This window comes from Molothrus aeneus, chromosome 1, assembly GCF_037042795.1.
Source record: "Molothrus aeneus isolate 106 chromosome 1, BPBGC_Maene_1.0, whole genome shotgun sequence".
NCBI lineage: Eukaryota > Metazoa > Chordata > Aves > Passeriformes > Icteridae > Molothrus > Molothrus aeneus.
The window spans coordinates 28,969,773-28,995,392 of record NC_089646.1 but is presented as its reverse complement, the minus strand read 5'-3'; the positions used below and the strand labels follow the sequence as shown (position 1 = coordinate 28,995,392).

Sequence of the window (25,620 nt, the reverse complement as noted above, 5' to 3'; positions counted from 1 at the left end):
TAGCTGTCAGGGTGATGGTTTGGAAAGGTGCAGTTGTACTCTCTGGCTAAGAGGTCTCATTGGAGGCACTGTGGCAGGGTAGTTCCTAAGTGAACCTTTCACATAATGCAGCTTGTTTGGAGGGTCTATAGCTAATCTGGTCATTAAACAAAAATGTTAATACTTGTCCTTTCTTTGAAACTCAGGCTTAGTTGTTTTTTGTTTTGTTTGGAGTTGGTTTTTTTATGAAAAAGAGATGTATTTGTTGTGTTTTCTAATTGAGCTTCCTTCTCTCTTTGTTTTCTTTTCAGTTATGTTTCGCTTGTATGATACAGATGGGAATGGATACCTGGATAGTTCGGTAACGTTTTTTATGTACTGCATTGTAAGAGTATGTCAAACATGGCAAAACTATACAAAACTACATTAATTCTAATCAAGTTTATATTTATCCTGAATTATTAGAAGCAGTATAAAATAATAGTCAATAAAAATTAATTCATTTGAAAATTAATGCTTGAGTTTTCTTTTCCAATGAGAAATGCTGCTTCTACAACCATATAAATTTTCAGTTGCTGACACTGCTGTCATGGAGTTCTCTTCTATAGTCTTCTGGGTTTTAATGATACTACTGTAGGGGACACATTAATATGATTCCAGAAGTTCTGGTATGCTGCTGGGAGATGTGTATGAAAGCACTATTTTTAAAGATTTCATTAAAAAGGTGAAGTGTGAGAGTCACACAGTGGATTTATGTGGAGAGATTTCACAACTTCCATGTTATTATGAAGAATGGAGGAACAATAGTAAGGGCAAAGTTTTGAGGAGTAGGCCAATCAAATGTTTGAAGAAAATTCAGAGATATGGAAATAATTTTAAAAGATGTAACTATTTTTTTCTGATACCTAACAGAAATAGGTGTTTTATTAGCAGTGTTCTTTTTTTTCTTTGGGTTTTTTTCCCACGTTCTTTTGGATATTCTGGAAGGAAGACAGCACAGAATGGATTGGTAAGGAAGAGGAGGTGATTCCCATAAGTTGCAGGGAAATAGGGAAGCAAAATTATATACAGATGTAAAGTAAATATGGCACCATAATATTAGACAATACCACATTGAGTTAGATGCCTGGATACAAATCAGAATTTAGAATGGTCCTAGATAAGCATTTGAGCATGTTTACAAAGCAAAAGTGTATATATAATTATAGAGGAGCCCTAGTGATACATGATCAAGGGAAATTGCAATACTACAGTGGTAAGAAAATAAATCTGTAGTAGTTTACAGAATCCACTTTATGCCTTATTTCTATTAGAAATTTGTGATTTATACAATTACTGTAGAAAATAATTTTAATAATTTTAATTGTTTTTGAGTGGTTTTTCCATCACTCAGATTAGAGTGATGGAATTTAAATATCATTACATGATCTTATCACAGGGTGGAAATTGGATCATGAAAACATGGGTGCTTGAAAGATAACTAGGAAGGGAGAATCTCTGACTACTTTCAATTACTCTGATTGTGGGGGGCTGTATTTTGCCTCCCTGAATGCTTTGTAGTCTGTGCAGAATCTTTTGCTAGTAAGCAAATTCCCTTGAGAATACAGCTTCCGGTGAAAAGAGCATTTCATCAGGGATGTTGATGAAATAGTGTCACTGAATGCAATATGGTTAGCTAACTAGTTTCTTGCAGTAGAACTTTTCTTTTAAACTTGCATTAAGTATCATGCATTTTCATTCATCTCTAGGAGCTGGAAAATATCATTGCTCAAATGATGCATGTTGCAGAATACCTTGAATGGGATATTACTGAATTAAGCCCGGTAAGTATCCAGTTATCACAATTTTTTAATGTTGCTAGAAACAGCTATCATAATTTTGTGATATTTCATATCCATGTGGCTTTCCATGGGTGAGTATGGTAGAAATAAGAAAAACCTGTGTTCCACTATGAATTAGCATTGTGAATTAGCACTTTTACCGGTATTTTGCTGTTTAAATCTGATCTATGAAATGTTCAATGAATGTAATAATTAACTTCCGTAACATAACTGGTTTGTCTCTGAAAATTTCTTAAGAGTGAGTGCACAAAGGACACAAGTTGCTTTGGGACATTTGGGTGTTAATAAAATGTAAAGGTGAGTATGGCACTTTATGTTCTGAACTGTCCATAAAATGTAAATGTGAGTATGGCACTTTATGTTCTGAACTGTCCATGCTCGTTTGACTACAGCTACCATGCAAGTAATATTTTTCTTATTTTTTGTATGAGAGAATTGGAGATCTGCACGTGTCCTAGCAGGTTCCTGTATTAGCATATAGTAATAATAAATTAGAACTTATGAGATTTTTCATTAAATTGTAGATTCTTCATGAAATGATGGAAGAAATTGACTATGATCACGATGGCACTGTTTCCCTGGAAGAGTGGATCCAAGGAGGAATGACAACAATCCCGCTCTTGGTCCTTCTTGGGTTAGAAAATGTAGGTATTAAATAGTAGCATCAAATTTCTGCTTGCATGTTGACTGTGGCCTTCAGGTTAGTTTCTCTGTGGCCTGTACAAAGAATGACTTTGCTTTACTCCTCTTTACTATGGCTGAATGACATGCAAAGAACAAAGTGTCTTCAACACCACAGAACCACTGGCAAGTTTAAAGCACCACCTACTAAGATCAGAGCCCTGTCAAGCCTGGATAGTTCCAGTGAGGTGGATTCTACCAGTACTGTGGGCAAACTTTCCCTGTGTTAATTGTTCTCAAGGGAAAGAGTTTTTGTTCATGTGTGCAGATGGAATTTATTCCACAGCAATTATTGCTGGCTCTTCTTCTGTCATAATACATCCCTATGAAGATCTTCTGTCTCTGTAACTACATTAGTAAAGTATAGTAAGAAGCAATATCAAGGGAGACACTTACACCAATGGATAGAGTATTGTGAAAGATGAGCTTATGTTGTCTACATTTACAACCTCACATTAAAGGTAATACAGATGTAGTATGATCAATTTTCTACCAGTTCATTGCAGCTGTTTTAAGGTTGGCATGTTGTCAGTGCCACCTGCTGTCCTATACTTGAGCTAATTTTGAACTCATCTATTGAAGCATGGGTTTCAACTGCATTTCTGCTATTCGAAAGAAAGCCTTTTAATCTCTTTTTAATCTATTTTCTTAAGTAATTTTCACATATTGAAAATAATAAATAATATTTATTTTCCCCATTTAGTGCAATCTAGACTGCTCTAGTTGCTCTATGCTATTTTATTTGCATGAAGAATGCTCAGATTGATACTTTGTGTAGGGGAATATGTAACAAATGAGTTTATTGAATGAAAGATATATGTCTTGAAAAATCTAATTAATTAAATTACAAGTAAAATATCTGAATTGAAGACAACTTTCAATGTGTCTGGATCACTGTAGTACTAATTCCTTAATTCTATATGTGAGACGGAGTAAGAAAAATGTTAAATTACTGTCATCAAAAAGCAGATCTTTATCAGGCTGAATTCCATTATTTCCACAGAATTACTGTAAACAAAGGCATGGAAATATTCTCAAGCAAGCATTATAGCAGATAACTGATAGTGATTTTCAGTACAGATTTTTCTTTTATGAGAGGTACTATAGGTGTTCTGGGAGTATTTTTCGGTATCTACATTTCATAATTTGGAACTCCTAAATTATGGCATAAATTAATGCAGATCATTCTGTAGAGTTTATTTTCATATTAAAGCAAAAGCTGTTAGAAAGAAGTTGTGTGATCAAACATTTTATCCTTTTGACTATTTTTACTAGTTTCTAGGTATTTATCATGCTGAGCATAGCTTTACTATGAAAATACTAAAAATGCATAAATAGTGATCAAAATTCTACAGCCTGTTATTAGCATGGGTCAGTGTTTCTGTCATCAAGAGTATTCCTAGTATTTGATGCATTTAAAAGACAGAAATGTACAGTTGTGGAAGAACTACTATAATAGCATGCAAAATGTCTTATTATCAATAAGCATAGTTTAATGTAAGCTCCATTACCTACATATGAGCTGATTTGCTAGTAAGTTTCTAATGATTCACTAGGACAAGATGCTGCCTTTTAAAAGGGCTCCGATTTTTCTTTTTATGTTTAAAACTGCTTATTTTTTTAAACCATCACATTATATGTAGAGAAAAGCAAAACTTTTAAATTTTTCATTAAACCAGCAATAATACACTACTTCCATTTGTTCATAGTTAAATAAAATTGTATTTTAGGACATTGAAAAGTGAAATCAGTACTAATGCCTGTCTGTTATTTAGTGTAAACTGATAGCATGATTTTGATGGTTTTGCAGCATCTAATGTATTATCCAAGCTCTTCATTCCATTGCATCAATTCCATTAATGGGATGCTCTTATTTCTTTTTGCATGCCATTGTTAGATTTTGCAAACCTAGCTTCCCAGGACTCTGCTTTCTGAGTGTCTATCTACCTCCTTTTAAGTTATGGTAATGAAAAATAAGATAAGAATCTTTTGGACTCACTAATAAAATAAAAAAGTGCTAAAATCTTAAGGTTTTCCTCAAACTGATTAGTATGTGAAAATAAGGGACATAACCTACTGGATTATGCTGTTTAGACATGTCCAAGTAATCTTCATATGTTGCAAATCAGAGGGAAAAAAGCAACAAAAAAACCTGCCCTCCCCCCCCAACCCCAAAGCAAAACCACGAAAAACCCTTAACTAAACCCACACTCACAAAGAACCTACAACCAAACTATTCTGTCACCTTCTTGTAAGTATTGGTTCTGTACTGAACTCGCAATGACAAAATTTTAAATCCAAGAGATCAAGTTCAGAGCTTGTCTAGTATGACAGTGACAAAGAACTGTCATTATAGTTTATTTAAATAAATTATGATATGAGTGGATTATTTAATTTGTTTTGGGTTGGGGTCCATTAACACTGTAATGTACTTAACTGTTTTATAGAGCTTGTATGAAGATGATTTTCAGCTGGTCTCATTTGATATGCTAATATCAGTGAAACTATGATAATTTAGTTCAGTTGCAGATTTGTCATAGTACTTTCAGAATTCAGCTACATTGTTTGTACTTAATCCTTAGTTTCCTGTAATAGCCATATAGAAAGGTCAAATATTGTGTAAAAGTTGTATATTACATTTACAGCCTTTCAATCAGTTTTTATTACATACTGTATTAGATGATTTAGTCAGAATAATTTAAAAAGAAGGAGCATTTAAGTGAAGTATGGAACTATATGATTTCAAAATAAAAGAATAAACAAGTCAGTGTTTATGAGCAGTGGGGTTGAGATAGCCTAACCTGTCACAGTTTTGTGGCCTTTGCCCCCTGACCTCATCACTAATCCCCTTCAGAGGGAGACAAGTGTCAGGCTGTAACCACAAGCATTAACCAGCCACCTGTTACCAAGTCAGAGAAGTAACCAGGAAATCTGCCTGATTTCCCTTTTGCTCTCTCTCTCTCTGCTTCCCCCCCCCGCCCCCCCCATTTTCTTTCATAGACTTCCATGAAATTTCTAGTGCCCTTCAAATTTATTTGAGATTACTAAACTAATTTAAAAGTTGCTGGTGCAGTTTAGAGTGATGAAGATAATGGGACAAAGAACATTAAAAAGTCCAATTTCCCTAGGAAATCAACCTTAATATCCAGTTTGTTTTAGTTTGCTGGGCTTTATGTTCTGTTTCCTCCTAAGATTTGATTTTGGAGTTGTTATGAAGGTAGACTTTAGAAATACAGAATTCTGTGTCTGAGAATGTTCCAGGACAGAAATGACATATTTGATTTTTTGGTGCCTTTGGAGGCAGTTGATATTCTAAACGAACAATTTGGGTACAAGATAAGGAACTTAAATAAGTACTTAATTAGTTCTTTTTCTGTAGGGGTTCTGAGATAGATACATGTACTACTTGGCAATTTGTTTCAGAAGAAAAGCTCTTGGATATATTATACATGTAGAATACATTTGTAATTCAGTGACTATCCTTTTCCCATTAGCACTCTCTAAATGCATTCTATATGGCATCTACTGGAACCTTTGTTGGTAAGACAAAGTAATTCTTGCTCTGATGTTTAGTTTTTTCAATTCGTATAAATTCTCATGTAAAGTGAGAATTTCGTGAAGAAAAATAAAATGTAATCTATGTAGGAAATTGTTATTTATGTGGTTTAATTTTTAGTAACAAATATATGAGGTATTTTTTTGCTGAGTGTCACACTTCAGTCTGGAGTTTTCACAGTTCTCATCAACCTTCCAAATTTATTTCTACATCTTAAGGCAATAGTTAGTCTCTCACCCAAACACAAATTGGACAGAGATATCCCCTGCAGTACTCCAGATTTGGAAGTGGTCTTTTGGACATTAGTGAACACTAGGCTATTTTTTCTACTTCTCCATGGTAGAAACCTTTGAAGTTTCTGACATTTTTATTTGCTTCTGCATTAATTTAAATGGATGAACATTGTAAGAGAAAGTAAAGAGTTAGCTAATTGACTGTCCTAGCATCTCTTAAAATTTCTTTTGTAATCTGTGCACAAAAGGCTTCTTAACGATGGGTTTTGTCAGCCATAAGCATTATACTCTGCCCTTTGGTAGGTGTTGTACAATATTATTCCACCATGATTTGATAGAAGCACTCGATTTCTCTTTTAGAGTAATAGCATGCCAGATATTTGGTCTCACTTTTCCTGTAACAAATGATTACTGCTGTCAGTGATAGCACAAAAAGGAAGAAGAAACTGCAAGTTCAGAAGTATTAGTGTTTAAAGAAATGCTGTATTTTAGGGAAGTATTTTATTCCCTCTCCACTGGCCACTAGATGTCACGGTTGCACTGAACCTGGTACTGTAGAGTTGCTGAACACAGCTGCCCTAAAGTGAGAGAGACATTTAAAACCCGCATATTCTGCATAAAGTCAGCAATAATTTGAATTAAAGCAAATATACCTTTCTTTTAAATCACTAATTGTAACTTCCAACCCAGTTCACCTTTTAAATCAAGGTAAATTTTGGTGGGACAAACATTTGTGTTGAATTGAGACTATATTTCAATTAAATCATAAGGATATACTCCTAAAATTTTCCTTTGGATCCTCAAACAGCAAATACTATGCAATTGTACTCAAATAATAAAAAAGAACTTTTAAACTCTTTTGATTTAATGTGGGATAGAATCTTCAGTGGGAGTCCACACTTGGGAATAGTGCTTCTTACAGTGTATATTTCATTTTTGTTTCTATGCTTTTTGAGTTGTGTGTTAAAATGGAACCAAACTAGAGACCTGCAAACATTTGTTACACCGTGAGTAATTCCTTCAGGCCGGAGCTTGAAATGACTGCTCAACACCTGGGCAGTTTCATAGACTTCTATTTCTTTTGTTCAGCGAGGAAGAAAGACAGTCAAGCCTTTCATTGTCCTGAGTGACATTTCTGTAAGTCTTTTCCGAAGCGTGAGTTTTCTGGAAGGCCGAAGTTCCGATGCACCGTGCGCTATTTCCATACGGGCGGAGGGTACACTCGAGCCCCCTGAGATGTAGCTCGCTCCCTTCGTGCCAGCTCGTTCCCAGCTGGAAGCAGACTCTCCGTGAGGGATGAAGGAGCTGTTGTGCCGCTCTGTTGTGGTGGCAGGGCCCACGGACGGCGCGGTGTCCCCGCCGATGAGGGCGCGGTGTCCCCGCCGATGAGGGCGCGGTGTCCCCGCCGATGAGGGCGCGGTGTCCCGCAGAGGGCGCGGTGTCCCCGCCGATGAGGGCGCGGTGTGCCCGCCGATGAGGGCACGGTGTGCCCGTTGATGAGGGCACGATGTCCCCGCAGAGGGCGCGGTGTCCCCGCCGATGAGGGCACGGTGTGCCCGCTGATGAGGGCACGGTGTGCCCGTTGATGAGGGCACGATGTCCCCGCAGAGGGCGCGGTGTCCCCGCCGATGAGGGCGCGGTGTCTTCACAGAGGGCGCGGTGTCCCCGCTGAGGAGGCCGCGCTGGCGGGAGCCGAGTCACTGCTCGGCCCGGCCCCGGCCGCGCTGCCCTGCGGCAACTTCGCAAATGCCTTTCCTTAGTAGAGCCCTGCTTTCCCTTTTGTTTTCCGTCCAGGTTGGAAAAAGCCGAGGAAAAGTCAGGAGTAACTAAATTCTTCTGTGTATAAGGTGTAAAATAAATGGTGTTTCACGCAGGTATACAGATTTACCATTATTTATGATTTGATTTCTGCAGCGTCAAAAGTCTCTGCAGATGACAGATGGTTACAGATTTTGGATAGGGAAACTCTATATTGTGGCTATTTATGAAGCTTTTTAAAACCATTTAATTTTCCCTCCTGTGCTCCCTTTTCTGTTTCTGGATGAGTGTGTGGACGAAGGCTGTAGAAGATTTTGTTTTGATTTCTCAAACACATACACAGTATCTCAGAAATTAGGAGTGAACCTCACAAACAGTGTGTCCCTTGAGTCAGGTTATTCCCTCTCCACTTGACCAAAAACAGACTTAAAATCCTATCTTCCCAAAGCAAATTGAACAAAACAAAATGTGATGAGTTCTTTGCTAAGAGCCAAGCAAAGGAATATAGAATGTAATATTTGTTTTCATCTGTGTTTGCTGCATAGTTTAATGGAAGCTCTTCTCACCTTCTCACTGATGGAACAATACCTAAAAATCAGTAATAAAATTGTCTTGAACAAGTCAAGTAAATATTTTTAAAATAAATGGAAACAAATCAGTGAAAGAAATAACAGCTACTCCATAACATCCTTCTCACTTGGATGCTTGTTCCTAACTCTTCTCATAGAAAAAAACTGAATATTCTGGTATTTTAGACACTCTGTAGCTATTTTAAGATGATATGTTTACTGGGATCAAAATTTATCAGGTATTACATTACTTTTTTTAAGTCTTAGAATTCTGAAGATCTCTTTGTTTACCTTATACACAAATATCTAAAAAGCTGACATAAGTTAGTATTAAACCAGGTTAGGGATGTGTAGCTAAAGTCTGTGATAGCATAAAATTTTCCACTAGTTCTAAGGTTGGCTCTTTTATGGTTGACTTGCTTTTAAAGGTCAGGTAGCTTTGGCAATCAAATCCATGGTAGCAGGGTCAGGACCATGAGATAAGAGAACCATTGTTAACAAAATAAATGTTATTATTGTCATTATGTTTAAAAGTCTGGGTATGACATATGGAGGCTTGATTTTCAGTGATGTGTATAATGAAGTGAGGAAGAGATTTTTACTGTACCTGCCCTGCTTTGTGATCTTCTTAATGTCTGTTTTTAAACTCTTTCTCAGGATATGGAAGCAAAATGAGTTAATGTCAGTTAATGCACTGATGTGTCAGAATTGTGGATTTTATTCATACTTAAAGACTTACATTGAGGTGGCTTTGTTTCATATTATGTCTTTTTTTTTCTCTTGGCAGTGTTTTAAAAAGTTATGTGCATGCATAATCATATGCAGGACTTTATTGCTTATTTTTGGCAGTGCACAAGAGCAAAAATTTAATTTGCTCTTTTCCAAAAGTGCATTGTGTTTATGTAATGGATTTGCATCAGTTGCAGTCTGTAACACAGCTAAGTGTTTTAATTGGCAGAACACCCACATCAAGACTTGTTTGTTTTTCTGATAAGGAAAATGCCAGCTAAGTTAGACCATATGTTCTGTTCAAATAAGAAGCGACATATTCACATATAATGGTCATTCTTTAAAAATGAAATTAAAATGAAAAAGTACTACAAAATTAATGTGGAAGAGAGGGAAGTTTATGCATAAGTTTGAATTTCTGTTAATTTTCCTAAACAGCAAGCATTTTGCTAAGTAAGGCTGGTCAGCTTGCATTTTAAGTGCTTGTGGTTTATGATTTATGTGTTGATGACCTGAGTGATGTTAAAATTGAAGTGTACATTGTCTGCTGTTTTTTCCTCAGAAGGATTTACATGGTCTTTGTTGTCTAATGAATAATTGCCTACTTTCAGAAGGCTTGAAATTCACATACTGTATTGTAGTTTAACAATACTTCAAAAATATATGGAATATGATAGTAAGATGGGAAGAAAAATAGAAGTTAGAGAGCTCTGTTTAATGGAATACATCCTCTTCAGCTGCCAGTCATGAAGGTGCTTGACAGGCTTCTAGTGCTTCACAGCTGCAGAATCTATTTCTGCTTCTTCAGGGGAAATTGGAAAACTTCCACACTCTTTGCCAGCCTGAGAATCCCACATTAGGCATCTGCTGTGCTTTTATGCAGAAAGGGGACCCTGACATTGCCCAGCTGTCAGAGGTGGCATTTGAACTCCTACTGGTAATATTGGGGCAGCTATTACTTATGGTCTGATCCTGATATACTAGAGAAAAAAAAATACATTTTAATGGACTTCAGTTTTTTTTGTTCCTAGGTAACTTGTAGGAAATTTTCAAAGTTATGTTCTGGCTTAGACGTAGCTTTGAGCCAAACATTCTTAATCTCTTAGAGTGCTGATTTTGCTTCAGGATTTTTCTTGTTTGCCCACAAGGATGATGAAGTCTTCATTGTATTTGATTTGTATCAACTTCTAATTCTAGAGCGGAGAAATACTGATTCTTGAAGGACATAACTTATACAGTTTATGCTAATTTAGGACAAAGCTAAATTTTTATTAAAATTTATGCTCACCAATGTACATTGACTGTTCTCGTCAGTGAAAACTATAATATTATTGAAAATCTAGTCAGCAATCATGTGTATACATGATGACAAGTAATAGTAGTTTGATGTGAGAAATCAGAAACTGGGTAAGAATCAGCTGTTGATGTGGTTTCTGAGAAACAGAGGTTGGTGTGACTTGCTTTAGCTGTATGACAATTTCTTTTTGGCAATGACATGACCAAGAAGACTATACAGTTTCATCAATACGCAAGGAAACAGCTGATGGACATTAACTGTCTGTGTTCCATTGGATGTTATATATGGTAAAAAAGAAATAAGGGTTTCTTTAAAAAAATCTAGTGGTATTACATTAGGTTAATCTAGTTTTTTTTTAGAATCAAAACCTCTGATGATTTTAGAAAGGAAAAAGCCTCATGGCCAGTATTGCCAAGATGCCAGGAATTTAGAAAATTAATTTAGCGTCTGTACCAACTGCACATAATTTTTTAAACCTTCAAAAAACAGAAAGGCCCCAGAAGGATTCCATGAAGAAGGAAGAGGAGAATCATCCAACAGAAAGCTTAGTTTCATAAAATGAATAATTTGATAATATTTTAGAAATTCATGTAAATTACAGTGGGCCTCTAAGTAGTAAGTGCCAGTGAGTTGATCAGTTTATTCATGAAAGATTTGAGTATAGTGCAATAGCTGACTGAAAAAATTAGCCTTAAATGTAAGAATTTCATTTTTGGAGAAGTGGTCTAAGATGTAAATCTTACCCTTAAATACATGGGTTTTGATAGATAATTGGCAGTATAGATTAACTTAATTTAAAGCTGGGAATAGTCATTGTGGTGTGGTTGGTTTTCCTGTATCACTTATATGATATATGTAACTAATTCTGACAGTCATTAAGAATATTTGTGTGGTTTTAGAAAACCATTTCTATTATTTGTTTTGGGGAGTTTTATCTTCTGATCTGCAGCACCATTATTTTTAGGATTATTCTAGGAAAAAAAAATTAGTACTAGTTGTAACTTAATATCAGCCTAGTTACATTGATATCATTGTGTTGCAGTGGTGACAGCAGCCTTTTGGATTTTTTCTGAGTTGTTTTTGAAACACATGGATGTCCATGAGCTTCTGAAGAATTTTTTTTATTATATCATTGCCTGTGTATTTAGAATAATTATGCTATGATCGGGTGCCGAGTCTTAAATGAAGTAACAGCTTGTCTTTTATGTTCTTGAGTAAATCACCAATTTTTATTGGCACTTATATATTTCACGGTTTATTTTATTAAGTGAAACCTGTTTCTCTTATGTCCTGTGCAGAATGTGAAAGATGATGGGCAGCATGTATGGAGATTGAAACACTTCAACAAGCCTGCCTACTGTAATCTTTGTTTGAACATGCTGATTGGAGTAGGCAAGCAAGGTCTCTGCTGTTCTTGTGAGTATGAGCATTTCGGTGTCCGTTTGTCCATTTGCTTACATGTCCGTTCCTAGAAATGTTGCTCTTGCTGCATAACAAAGAACTAATAGCTTCCCCTTACAAAGCCATTGCCACCACAGTAGTGTCTCCCCCTCCTCTTCTCTGCTTAAGTGCCCATAGTTCTTTTCTTAATTTTTCAAGAGATTTGGCTTTAAAATGTGTTGTTTGAGGGAATTTTCTGCTTTCAAAGGGTTATCACTGTTAGATCCCTTTGGAGTCTATTGCTCTTTTTTTCTTCATTGCTATTGCTATTACATTTTTATTTTTTATTAGAGAGTATCAGACTTAGGTTTTAACTTAATACTTTTGTTACTCCTCTTTTGTTTTTACTAATTTTTGTACAATAGCATCAACTTGACAAACATCTAAGTCCCATGTTTTTTGATTCAAATTTTGCACAGAATTTTGTTAATGATGAAGGTGAAAATCCCAGTTGCCCAGAAATCAAGTTTCTGTAACAGTTCTAAAGTTTTGTATAGTTACTTGTTTTGTAGTCATAAATCTCAATCCATGTATTTCACTGATTATATATTTTAAGAAAAGGAGCACAGAAAAGCTACTGCATTTAATTTGACTTTCATTAGGCTATTAGATGCCATTACTACATTTCAGTTCCTTGAGCTATATCTATGCATTTCCTAATCATCTGTGTTTCACCACCTCTTAACATGTCTCTTGAGAAACCAAGGCTTGCTGAAAGATACCTTATCTCCATTTGAAAGTTTCCAGAAATAGAAGATCCATATCTTTCTTTTGTGTTGTGTTCCAATGATTGATCTTTTTTTAAGACCTATTTTCTGATTTGACTAAGTGTTGTGCATAATCCCAGTGATTGGTTCATGTTATGCCCTGCTCCATTAGATTAATGAGAACTTCAGTACACAGCTGCATTCTTCTCATGATGGTACCAAGTCACTTTTTATTTTTCTTTCTGGTAAAATAATCTAATTTCTTACTGCAACCGACTTTCACCATTTTTGGTATAAAAGATAGCCCCTCACTGCTGATGAGAACCTTTCTGCCTATACAGTTCTATTGATTTAATTTGAGATTAGTCTGAATGAATGAGGGGTTTGAATTGACCATTTCTCTCAACTGGGGGCCACAGACTTCTCTGAAATATAATTTGGATGTAAATCCTTGTATGCATTTTCATGTCATATAATTTCATTCACCTTACTATGAAATGGGAAAGATACATTTATTAAAATTCAAATAAATAGGAATTGCACAACTTGAGATTGTTAAATGCTGATAACAGTAACTGGAATATATATATCAAATACTGATTTGACTATTAGATTTTGGAATGTTACATGCTTTAATATTCTTTTTTGTCAGACTGATATTGTGAAGAACTAAGACTCATATATGTTGGAAAGAGAGTTCTATTGAGAAAATAATGTAGATCACCTTCAGTAGTTACCAGACATGGGTAGACCAGTTACCTTAACTGTCCCAAAAGGACCAGCCTTGCAAGGCTTGTAATTTTTTTCTGCTGCAGTGTCTTTTGAGAATGTATTTATTATTGTACTAGGCATTTATTTTGTGAGAACAGTGGTCTCAGAGTGTCTGAAGAACATGCTCCTTTCAATTAGTTCATGCAGCAAGAGGCCTGAGTCTACTTGCAAAACTATTCCACTATTTCCTTATTTAGCTAAGCTTTTTCTGCAGTATATTTTCAAAGCATTGCTATAGATTTCATTATTTGCATTTTGGATTGTGTGGGAGGAAAAAAAAAAAGGGGGGGAACCACAGGGGTCCTCACCATCCCTCCATGGTCCAATCAACAATGTTACTCCCTGCAGTTTGTCTGATTAATGGCTGCACCTCCCACTGGGTTTGTGTAATAGGTGCAAGCAAGGTGTTTAGAAGTACTTTGTGCTTAATTGCTCTCGAGGTCAAAAGCCTGAGACATATACCATGCAGGGAGAAATTCATTCTCAGTTTTTAATAGTTGACTCTACTGAATGCAGGCATAAGCTGTAGCATTATTTCCTCATCTTGGCACAGTTGTATCATTGAAGTCAGGAGAGCTTTGCATTGTATGCTGCATTGTAGGTTTTCCAAATGCAGCTAGTATGATCTTTAAAGACTGGGTCAGCAATAGCAATTACCTAAAACTGGTGTTGGAGGGCTTAGGGAAAAAAAAAGCTTCTCAGGAGTTGGTATTTTGTAAAACAGGAGTCAAAGTTATAGTGATAACATGGAATGCATGAAAACAATTGCTATTAAAAAATGGACTAATTAGCCATTTCTGATTTATAAATCAATGGTAGGAACAACGTAAATTCATTGGCTTTTATTTTTGTGCTTGCCAGCTGCTCTCATGCCTATAGTTGGTAAAGTATATGTTTTTTCCGACTAGCAAATGACACAAACCACTTGGCAGTCACCAATTTGTCTTTAATATTTTTGTCATTTGGGAATTATTGTGAAAAAATTTAGTAAGATTTGATTTAATTAAGCATTTCCTGTTATGCAATGATAGTGCGTTCTTGGATTTCTCACTTGCATAATATTTCCTGTTCTAATTGGCCTTTTGTATGCCATGGAAAAAGCAGTCTAGTTTGAGTTTTCATTGACTGATTGGATTGATTACTTAGAGATGACATGCTGGTAATGTTATTTGTTTCATAGAAATGTAGTGAGAAACGCCATTGCCTCAACATCGAATAACGTCTTTCTTTTTTTCAGTTTGCAAGTATACAGTCCATGAACGCTGCGTATCCAGAGCTCCTGCATCTTGCATCAAAACATATGTGAAGTCTAAAAAGAATACCGATGTAAGTTTGGAGTAGCATTAGCTCTGCCATGTACCTGTTAATTTAGTAACTCTGTGTATATCCACATTTTTCTTTTGCAGGTAATGCACCATTTTTGGGTAGAAGGAAACTGTCCAACAAAATGTGATAAGTGTCACAAAACTATAAAGTGTTACCAAGGCTTGACTGGACTTCACTGTGTTTGGTGTCAGATTACAGTGAGTATACTACAGTAAAACCTTTCACACAGGCTCGAGAGATAAAAATCATTGAATGTCTTTCTGTCGCCTCGTAATCTGGAATGTATCATTTGGTTTAGTCATCAGCAGTGACTAGTGTGTGTTTAAGGAATGGTGTATGCAGAGTATTCTTAGGACTTCTTGTGGCAAGTAAATATGTTTATTTCGTGTCATGAAATGCTTACTTCAATATATCATGAAGCAAATTTGCTTCACAACAATATCCATATGAAAATAATGTGTGCCACTAAAGAGCAGGATTCCCCATCTACACTACAGAAAGATTAAGAAAGTTTTCAGTACCAGGAAAAATCAAGGTCACTGTGGCATTAGGTCTAATTACTGACAGGCAAATGAATTTGAGGACGTCTGGTAGGATACAGGGATTCCAAGTGTCTGGGAATAATAGCAGAGACAAGTTGATAATATACTAATCTGTGCACCAAGTCAAATATATACAACTTTTGTGCACTCCTTATTCAGCAGGAACCAGTAACTGGAACTAATGACATTCAGGGAACACTGCCCTTATAAGTGAGATCTTCATGCTAGAAGGAGCAATGCCAGTATTTCTGTTTCTAGCCAGGGCAGGATTTAAATCTAAATAGGGAGAGATTTCAGCCTTCTTCGCGTGTATTTGCTGGTTTTGCTGATATCATTATTATTATTGTTACGGAACAGCAGTTGTTTGTTCAGTGCTTTAAATAATAATATGAGACTGAGGCATTAGTGAATGTTTGTTTTAAACGTAAAAGTTTGGATGTTTTATGACATATTTTCTTAACACAAGAATACAAAATATGAAACATCATCAAAGAAAATAGATCCAGGATGCTTTCAGTGATAAGCTGTTAGGATTACTTAAAAACAATATTTTAGAAGAAAGCAAATATGTACTCCAGATTGCTGTCAAAATTTGGATAATTTATGTAAAGAGTAAAACACCCAATCCAAAATGCTTTGCATGTAGATAATTAAACTTAGGCAATGGCTATATGTGTTTAGCAACAAAAATAAGGGTGTTCTGCTGTAGCTATGCAAGTGTTTATACCTGTATAATATGTCTAAATCATTCAAGAAATATATATTGTGTAACATATGTTGACTTCTAAAGTCAAAGGAAGTTGCAAATTCCATCTTTCTTCAGTAGAAATTATTTTCCCATCAGTTCATGTGGATCTGGACTAGGTTTGTAAAGGTCTTTCACTCCTCAGAGTTGTACAACAAGATTCAAAGGATCTTCATAATATCTGTTATTCACTGAAGAAGTACTGAGGAATTATTTATGATTGAAATCACTCTAAAGAAAAATGCTAAATTCTTTTGAAAATGTCTTGGGTGCTTGTGTGCTTATTTAAATGCCTAAATAACTGTCAAGGTTCCAATTAAAAATGGGTGCATGTTTTTTGACAGCTGAAGTTGAAAATGTTGGCACTAAGGGTTACAGTTTTTCAGATTATTTCTATCAGTAATTTAAAGGCCTTTTCTTAAAGCAATTTTTTTTTTCAAATAAATTTACTCATATTTTGGTTTTTTTATGGATTCAGATGTGAATTAGACACAAGTACAGAATGAGTATTTTTAAATACTGCAAATTATACCTCAAACTCCTATTCACTTGTAATTCTCTTCACTTGGTATATTCTATTGCAATAGCTTCATTTTTTAATAGTAATACCTCTATTATAGAAAAAGTATTTTGAATTTCTAACAGATCTATGATTTTTGAATGGATATTCTGAGGTTATATAATTATGATCACATCCTTCATGTGTTTTTCAATTTTTTGTACTGCACATTCACAGCTTATAATCGAAGGGGATGCTCTTTATTATGGAGCTAATTCTGAGCCTCTTTCATGCTTTTTAAATATATCTATCCTTACAACTTAATAAGGTCACTTCTGATGTCAAATAACTGACTAAAGTCCCAAAATTCAGAGATGTTTTTCACTAAGGAGCCTTGTTATACTGACTTCTCAGCCAAATCCATGATCCCTCTTTCATATAATTTGTGGTTCTCCACCATGGTAATGTAGTTTTTTTTCCCGTCATCTTCTTTCCAGCAAATACACTTTTTCCTGCTTTGAGGGTTTGTGAGTGAGGTAATATTCTACAAGAGATAGGTTAAGGATAAGGGATTTTTGGGGAAATGTATATAAAAGCTGCTAAAATATGGGTTTTTTTGAGATGCATGCATATTATTTTATTTCTTTGTGTCAAATTGTTATTTTCATTAAAGCTACGTTTCTTCTGCCTTTTGTTATTTGCTATGTGCCAATTCTGTTGTCAGAGATCAGCAGAGACTAATAAGAAGATTAAGCTATTTTTTCCTAGATAAGTTTGCATGCCACTGAGTAGCAAAGCTGCTAATTACCACTGAATGTGTGAAGATACTTTTATTTGATGTAACATGGCCTGGTGTGCATTAATTATGGTACAAGTAGCCTTACCACTGAGGCAGAGAATTAGCATGACAAATGATTTAGATTACAGGGCTACCAAAATACCCTCACAATAAGGCTTTAATACTCAGAGTAAATCAAAACTCTTTAGACTTTTATTTTCTGTTGCTAAGTAACTGGCTAAAAAGGTAACTTTGCAGTATAAATGCATATGGACAAGGCTAATATTAGGTTCAGTTCAAAATTCAGAAATGTCATGTCAAAATTAACTGTACCAGATAATTTTATGAAGACCATATTACCAATAAAGTTTATATATATGAGCAGTTGGTACAATATTACTGTAATTTTGATAGAGTTCTATGAGTTACACCATTTAAGGGAAAATGAGTCAGTCATTGAAAAAATGTGATTTACAGATGCAGGCATTGAACTACAGGTTTTGTAACAGCTTTTCAACCTGTTGAACTAGTACTGTATGCTACCTGTTATACTAGATAAATCAGTTGTTAGTAAGATTTTTTACCTCATAACCCCTGATATTTATTAGCCTGATTATTTTTCTTTACTGTAAATATACACTTTTTCAAAAATGTCCATCTCTAAGGAAAACGGATGCTATCTGAGCACCTTAATGCATTTTATTGAATCTATAAAGAGATAAAAATACAGAATAATTTAGGTTGGAAAAGACCTTTATGATCATCAAGTCCAGAAAAAGTAACCTTTCACAAAATTTTACAATATTAATTTTATTTTATTCTATCTCTAATGATATGGTGAACTATACTAGTTAAATGTGAATGCTTTGCATGATCCAAGCACGCAACTGTGCCTTTGTACTGTGTGGCTGAATATTTAGAGTAATTTGAATTGAGTTAAATTCTAAATTATGAACAGGAACTCTTGATTGCTAGTGCAAAATACTTCAACATTTGTCATTACTTGTTAACGTTTTATGTTCCTGTTATACGCACATTTGTCCATTCAGCCTCTGTAAAAAAATGGAAGTCAGCCAATGCTCTTCCTGTCAGCAGACCTGAGGATATTCTTTTGATGTTTTCAGAGTAGAACTATTGTCATTGCTTTTGAGAAAACTGGATGAATTCTAAGCATGAATTATGAAAAGTAGAGTAGTTCTAGTTCCTCAGAAGTCAATGGAAGCCTGAAAACTGATCCAATCAAGACCAAAATTTACTCAGTGAAGTTTAATGTAGGATATTCCTGTGTTCTTTTCTTTTATTTGAATCCCTAGTGGCTATCAGCTTCAGGAAGGGAGCAGAGTTACACCAGTACTGCCAAAAGCTGCCTTGAATTACTCACTAGTAGTAGAACAGAAGTTCCTGGCTCAATGCAAGAAGCTCTCTCCTGAAATGAAGCTTTTGGTCACCAGTAACAGTATGCTGCTGTAAATGCGTTGCTGTGCGATGTTATATTATGTGCTGATCCACACGTACAATTTCCAAACTGAAAAATACTTTAATTCATCATTCTTCACTTTAATACAAATATGTTAGTTTTGTCCATCCTAGGGAGCTTTCTACTGCAGTGTGTTTTGTTTTCCTTCCAGAGCTTCAGTAATAATTAAGTTAATGAAACTCATCCCCTCTAGAATGCCCATTTTCTTATGCTAATAGAAAAATGTCTAAATTGAATCTTCATTTTCTGTCTTCATATAGTTACATAACAAGTGTGCTTCACATCTGAAACCTGAATGTGACTGTGGACCTTTGAAGGACCATATTTTGCCACCCACATCAATCTGCCCAGTAGTGTTGGTGAGTTGTTTGTATGTTAATTTCAGATGTAATCCTCTCTCCATGCAATGTTAAAATGCTGCTGGGACTGGCTGCCAGATATCTAAGTTCACAGGACTGTGTGAACCTTAAACACAGTGTGAAATCCTGGCTGATGGGTTTATAGGTGTGTGTTTTACCCTCTACATATTGCATTTTCCTTCATGTGAGAATGAACCTTCTGTAGGGCATATTATAACTGAAGCTGACTCAGGTTTTATCACTTATTCAGACTGTACTTACCAGAAACTGTATAGGCAGAACACTTCTACATTTTACATCTTTTATAGATCCAACTTCCCAGAATAATGAAGTTATTCTTATAGGCAGTTTTTGCTTGGGATGCATATTGTATATCTGCAATGCTGAGGTCTCTGATCTAAGCCGGAGGTTACCTAGAATGATGACACTGGTCTTGCAGTAAGCTATGCATCAACATTATAGTATATTTTATTCTGCAGTCGTGGACAGTAAATTTCTCTATCCACAAAAACAATAACTCAATTCATTGAAAATAAAAATGCATGCTATGTGTAGGTTGTATAGAAAAGAGCTGACCATTTTATCATTTAAAAAAAGAGCTTGAGAATTAACTTATGTTTTCACATATTAAATTGGATATTTATTTTTTATGCTGATGAAAGTCATAGCATCATCATATTCATAAGAGAACAAATGAGTGATCTTCTTCAAATATATTTCATAATAAATGTAAAAATTGCTTGAACTGAAGAAAGTGTAATTTATCGAAGGGAGGCAAAAAAGAAAATATGCATCCTAATCTTAAACCACTTGCTGATCATTAGGAATAATATTTGTGTCTATTGTAAATTACTTGTTTTCTAATTAATCCTTTTGGCTGTTTTGTTTATAAATCTGTTAAGGTAAAGATGTTAGACTTTGGCCCTCTTCCTGTGTAAAGTGGGATTATTTCATTGCTCTCAATGGAACAATCCAATGGAAACCTGCCTTTAATATTTATTAAATATTTTAAATATTTTTTAAATCACAAAAGTGGCTTTTTAGTTTGTCTCTATGGCATTTTTGTATTATCTGGACAAGTTTTGATAAACAGTTATAAAATATTATTTAAAGTTTGTTGGATGATTATATTCTGTATTACCGTATTTAATTTTCAGGATTTGAGGTCATACTTTAAAAGTTTACATCTGGAAATTATGATTCTGTTATTGGACTATTGTTTGCAAATTAATGTTATTTATCATTTGTCCTTGGTATTAACAGAATAAATCTTCAGCATGAAATTTTATCTTCAGTTATATTGGCATAACTACATTTTCTTTTCAGGAGAGGAAGAGGAATAGAGGAATTAAGATTTTTATTCCACAGTTGGAGTTAGTTAAGTTGTTTAGAGGATATGTAGAACCACTCTAGAGTCAAATCACCCTTGAATAGGTTTGTTTTATCTCCAAATTTTTAAGGCATAAGCAGAATTAAATATGTTTTCCTGTTTTGGAATCGTGTTACTAACAATGCAACACAAGACATGTATTTCAGCACAATTTATATTGTTTGGAATGGAAAATATACTTTGCTGTGATTTAAGGGGGACTTTATAATTTTCTAGTATATTTTTTCATCTAGTAGTTTCTTCCAAAAATGCATTCAAGTCCTGAGTTTAGTTATGTTACAAATACTACCTCACTAACCTAGCTAATAGTAATTTCTTCTGAAAGTGATTGGTTATAGTGTACATATGATTTGTGTTAGTAATTTTTTAATTAGTGTCTCCCATTTCCTGTTATGGGGATTCCTTTTGAGAAACATAATACTTCAGTGCATGTGAGACCAGCATTCTCAATAAGGACAGCAAAAACAGTGAATATGTTCTTGTGAAAGCCATCTGACCATGCAAGTGTGTATATTAATAAAAATTGTGTGTTCTGACATACAAATCTGACCGTGGAAGGGTCCTTCACCCAGGTCACACATTTAATTTCAATGATCTGCTGAGCATTAATATTCTTGCAATGTGTGTGTGTGTGTGTGTGTGTAAGGTAAATAAAAGAAGATAACCGTAATGCTTGCTGTACCAAGCATAACCTTGAGTATTTTGAGGTGTCAGAGAAGAATGTATTTTCTTCTCCCATAGGATATAAGGAAAATAGCAAGATGAAAAATCTTGTATCTTGATCTCCTAAAAATGTTGGCCCTCCTTTCCACCTCTAACTTTGGAAGATTTCTTTCAGAAAACTGCAGAAATAATCTCAGAACAAGATGCCCTCTCCTCAGTTTTTCTTCAAGGGTACAGGCTAAATCCCTTCTCATCTTTTCTCTTTTGCAGAGCCAGGGATGTTCATATTTTTTTTCCTTTTTCATCCAACATTTCTCGTGTCTCATTTCTTCAGTTCTTGTGAAGTCCAGCCTCAACAATTTCTACACAGTTAAAGGACTTTTTCACGCATTGCATTTCACAGCACTGTATAGTATACCAGTGCTACCAAAATGATCTCCGCTGAGTGCCTCTTAGTGGCTGGAGAGAGAACCAAAATGCCTTGTCATGTGAAAGTTAGATGGCTGGTCTAAGTTAAATAAATGTCCTTCCATCTTAAAAACTGCACAAAAATAGAGCTTTCCAAATGTTATGCTTAAATATGATAAGCTACGTTGTCAGCTGAAAAAAAAAGATGGGGAAACTCATGTAGTTGGTACTGTGTACATCGTGAAAACATCACATCTGTCTAGATTCAGTGTCTTTTAAGGATGTTTCATATCTCACTGCATCAATTCTAAATGGTTTAGTAAAATGTAGTCTGTTAACTTTCGTCCTTTTTACTTTTCTGTTTACTGTATATAAGGCTTGTTGTATGGTGAAGTTTTTTATTCAAGTTAAATGAGTTTTGTTATAAACGGTGTGCAGATCTCAAGTGATAGTCTTTTAATAGATGTCAGATACACTTTAATGTTACTCTCTTTTATTTCAGTAACATTTTAATTAATTCATACTGATTGAATAAATGTACATTGAGACTTGTTTCCTAATGAGGGCACATTTAGAGGAAAGGTTTTGCATCATTCTGATATCCTGTGGGTAATTATATTCTAATTATATGGTGGGGGGGAAAAAGTCTATAACTCAGTACTGATATTGTTCATTGGACCCAATTAATTACATGCACATAATGAAAGTTCATGATAAGGTTGACTGGCAGTGAGTTTAAAAATCTTTAACTCAATTGAATCCTAGCCTACCAGGAGTACAGAATTAGATCATAACCAGGTTTAAAACTGGGTATTGGAATGAGATGAGTGAGTAGTGAAGAAAGCAAGATTGGTCTCTGCTTATGAGATAGTTTCCCTCACCCTATCCTTTTATAAGGCAGAAAGGGAAGAATGCTTGCATACATTTGTCTTTATTTCATGCCTTCCTTTACTTCGCCCCATTTACTGATTAACATATAGGATGTTCTAATTTTTATTTATGACTGTGGAAAAGTAATTGGATTTTCAATTTCTCACCAAAATAGATATAGCCCTGGATGGTGACAAACCAACCAATAAAAGATTACTATTTAATAAATAAAAATGTGTATTTATTTCATAATGCATGATGATTTTGATTCTCCTGTTGTATATATGAGTTTTTCAATGAATTTTTAAAAATTAATTTCTAGCATTATTTTTTTAAACTTTTAATTAAAACATTTAATTGTTGAATAAAAATAAAATTAAGGAATAAATTGAAAAACATAAGGTACTCTGCTTACAATGTGAGCGTTATTATATGACAAGTATCACTGTCCCCATAGTAGTCAGTTTATTTCAAAGGTGGAGGCTCTGGTATAATATTGAATGTAAAGAATGAAAAAAAATATAAAACAGGGTTCATTTCTTTGTGTTTTGGTGTCCAAATTAATTGTTTTGCATTCTGTGAAAAATGGATCATCATGATAAAAAGTTTGAAACAGTTTCCCTTTTGTTTCTTTTGTCTTGTGAATGAATTTGACTTTTGTTTTGGGTAGTGAAGATGTTATAACATTTTAGGACAAAGTCATCTAAGTGTAAGTAAAATTTATGTAGATATGGACTATATATGCAGACCTAAATTGGTGTATATAAAATACATAGACTTTTTATAGATCATAGTGTGCATCTCTTTATAAACCCAATATAAAATACCCTCATAAGTCAAATTCACTTGACCTCTTATTTTAAGATATAGATGGCTGTACAGTTGGGGGAAGACAACAGATATATCTGATACCTTTGGTATTATGTTATACAAAACCATGAATGTTCAAAAATCTTTTTTTTTAAGTTCTATTACACATGTAGAACAATATACACAGCAGATTACAGGTTTGAGATAGGAAATGTGCCTTATTTAACTTACTAAATATGCATTATGGCCAGTAGTTTCAAACTTTTGTGTAAATATGGCAGGTGTATTGACATTTTGACAAAAAGTAACACAGAATTAAAATTGAAAATACTATTTAGGAATTTTCTTTCACTATTAGTATTTAGACCACATAGAATAGCTATTGGCTATAATTGCAACATGATTCAATAGATATTTTTTCCATGTCTGGTAATATGTTTTACTAATACTATTTTCCTGTGAGGTATGTAGACATTATTCATGTAGGAAAGCAGAGTTGTAGAGAGAGAGAATGGGCAGTGCCTGGTTGAAGAATGAGTTTTCTTAATCCCCTTTCCAGTTATTAATCCTAAAATGATTCTTCTGTTTTTATAATAGTAGAGATCAGTTTTAGCTCAGTTGAATCCAAGCTCAACGTGGAGCACAGAAAGTCAGTGCAGTGTGTAAGCATTTTATGAGCTCCTCAATCCTTTGAAGTTGAGTACTAGCCTTATTGTGAGTTTCTGAACAAAGATACTATTAAAAAAGTAACTATTTGAATATATATGCTTGGGGGGGGTTTGAATTTAGATCTGGTTGTTGAATATTAAGTAATGACATAGCTACTGAAAGAGATTTAAAAAACAAAACAACTTTTTTGCTTCTCTATTGTGTTTCATATTGCAGCTTCAGTTCTCTGAGAATCTAAATCAGACTTGAAATATAATGGTGTCCTTATCTACGCTAAGAGCTTTTTCATTTCTTTGAAGTCAGAAGGAAATTAATAATTGCCCTGGAGGAAAATGTATCTTCCTAACTAATTAGCTGTTCGACAAACACAGTTCAATGTTGAAATAATAAGATGCTGATAAACTGAAATGGCAGCCATTCAATCATTGTAAGTTATATCTAGTTGCCTGCCCACAGCTCATCACTACTGTCTGTTTCTAAGTTTATTCCTTATATCCTCTCCCACTGGACTTTAATATGATTTTATTTTCAAAATTCTTTTCCAATACTTTAGTATTTTTTGGAGAGTGTATATAATCAGCTGCTATAGCCCAAGCTGGAGTTGCAAATCCAGTTGAAGGTCTTGGGCCATATATTAATGTATGTATTGAATGGGTACAAGATGTAAGACATGTTGTCTACAGAAAACTGAATAAGCTAAGGCCAACATGCTAAATGAGAGACTTTATTGTGTTTTGGTGTGTAATTCTTTACCTTTTTATTTAGACAAACTAAAAACGGAGCACAAAGTATATTTATAAAGTTACCACATAGTGATTCCTTGTTCAGAAGAAGGAACAATCAGCAGTTTTAGAAGTTATTCTTAAACACATTTTCTCCATTCGAGCCTTTCTTGCTACAGGTATTTTGACTACCAGTATTATGGGTGACAAAATGCTTCCTTCTCAATGGCGTGATGTGATTTTTTCCTTTTTTCTTTTCCCCTGAGCTGCAAATGCGTTTCTTAAGACAGCTCTCAGATTAATTAGAAGCCTTAACTTTACTTTATAGTATGGGCATGTGCAGCTCACTGGACGGTATTTTTGCTGAGAATTGGTTAATAATCTTGTCCACAGGATGACTTTTAGCTTCTGCCTAGGGATTTAGAGCTGGGTATTGTGCTACAGCTCTATGAGCTTTCAAGACAGCATGATGTGGTCTTCTAATATAGGCTCTTTTGATTAGCATGCAATCAGAGCTGGAAATGTGGAGAATTTATAAAATAAATTATCAAAATGTTTTAGGTCATCTGAATCACTGTTACTTGGATGTGATATCTAGTAGATACTACAGATAGATTGCACGCTGAGTTTTGGCATAGTGGTGATGCGGTTTTGTTTTTAGTTTTCAGGATTTTTGAATCTTAATTTTCTTTGGTAATTGTATAATTATGGACAGAAATTTCCTGGAATGGGAGTTTTGTAAGCAGGGTCTTGAATGCCATATAGGTTTACAAAATTATAGTCTAGGAGTACCTGATATTA

General features: G+C 34.7%; 1 protein-coding gene across 6 annotated transcripts in view; it reads left to right on the top strand.

Moving 5' to 3' along the window:
• Positions 1-25,620, top strand: part of DGKB (diacylglycerol kinase beta) — a 332,216-nt gene that overhangs the window by 86,956 nt on the left and 219,640 nt on the right. For all 6 annotated transcript variants that reach the window (XM_066553994.1, XM_066554001.1, XM_066554026.1 and 3 more), the window contains 7 exons: positions 291-340; positions 1,728-1,802; positions 2,345-2,464; positions 11,942-12,059; positions 14,799-14,887; positions 14,968-15,084; positions 19,189-19,287. In XM_066553994.1, the coding sequence (XP_066410091.1) occupies positions 291-340; positions 1,728-1,802; positions 2,345-2,464; positions 11,942-12,059; positions 14,799-14,887; positions 14,968-15,084; positions 19,189-19,287 (668 nt within the window). The remainder of the gene's footprint in view (positions 1-290; positions 341-1,727; positions 1,803-2,344; positions 2,465-11,941; positions 12,060-14,798; positions 14,888-14,967; positions 15,085-19,188; positions 19,288-25,620) is intronic.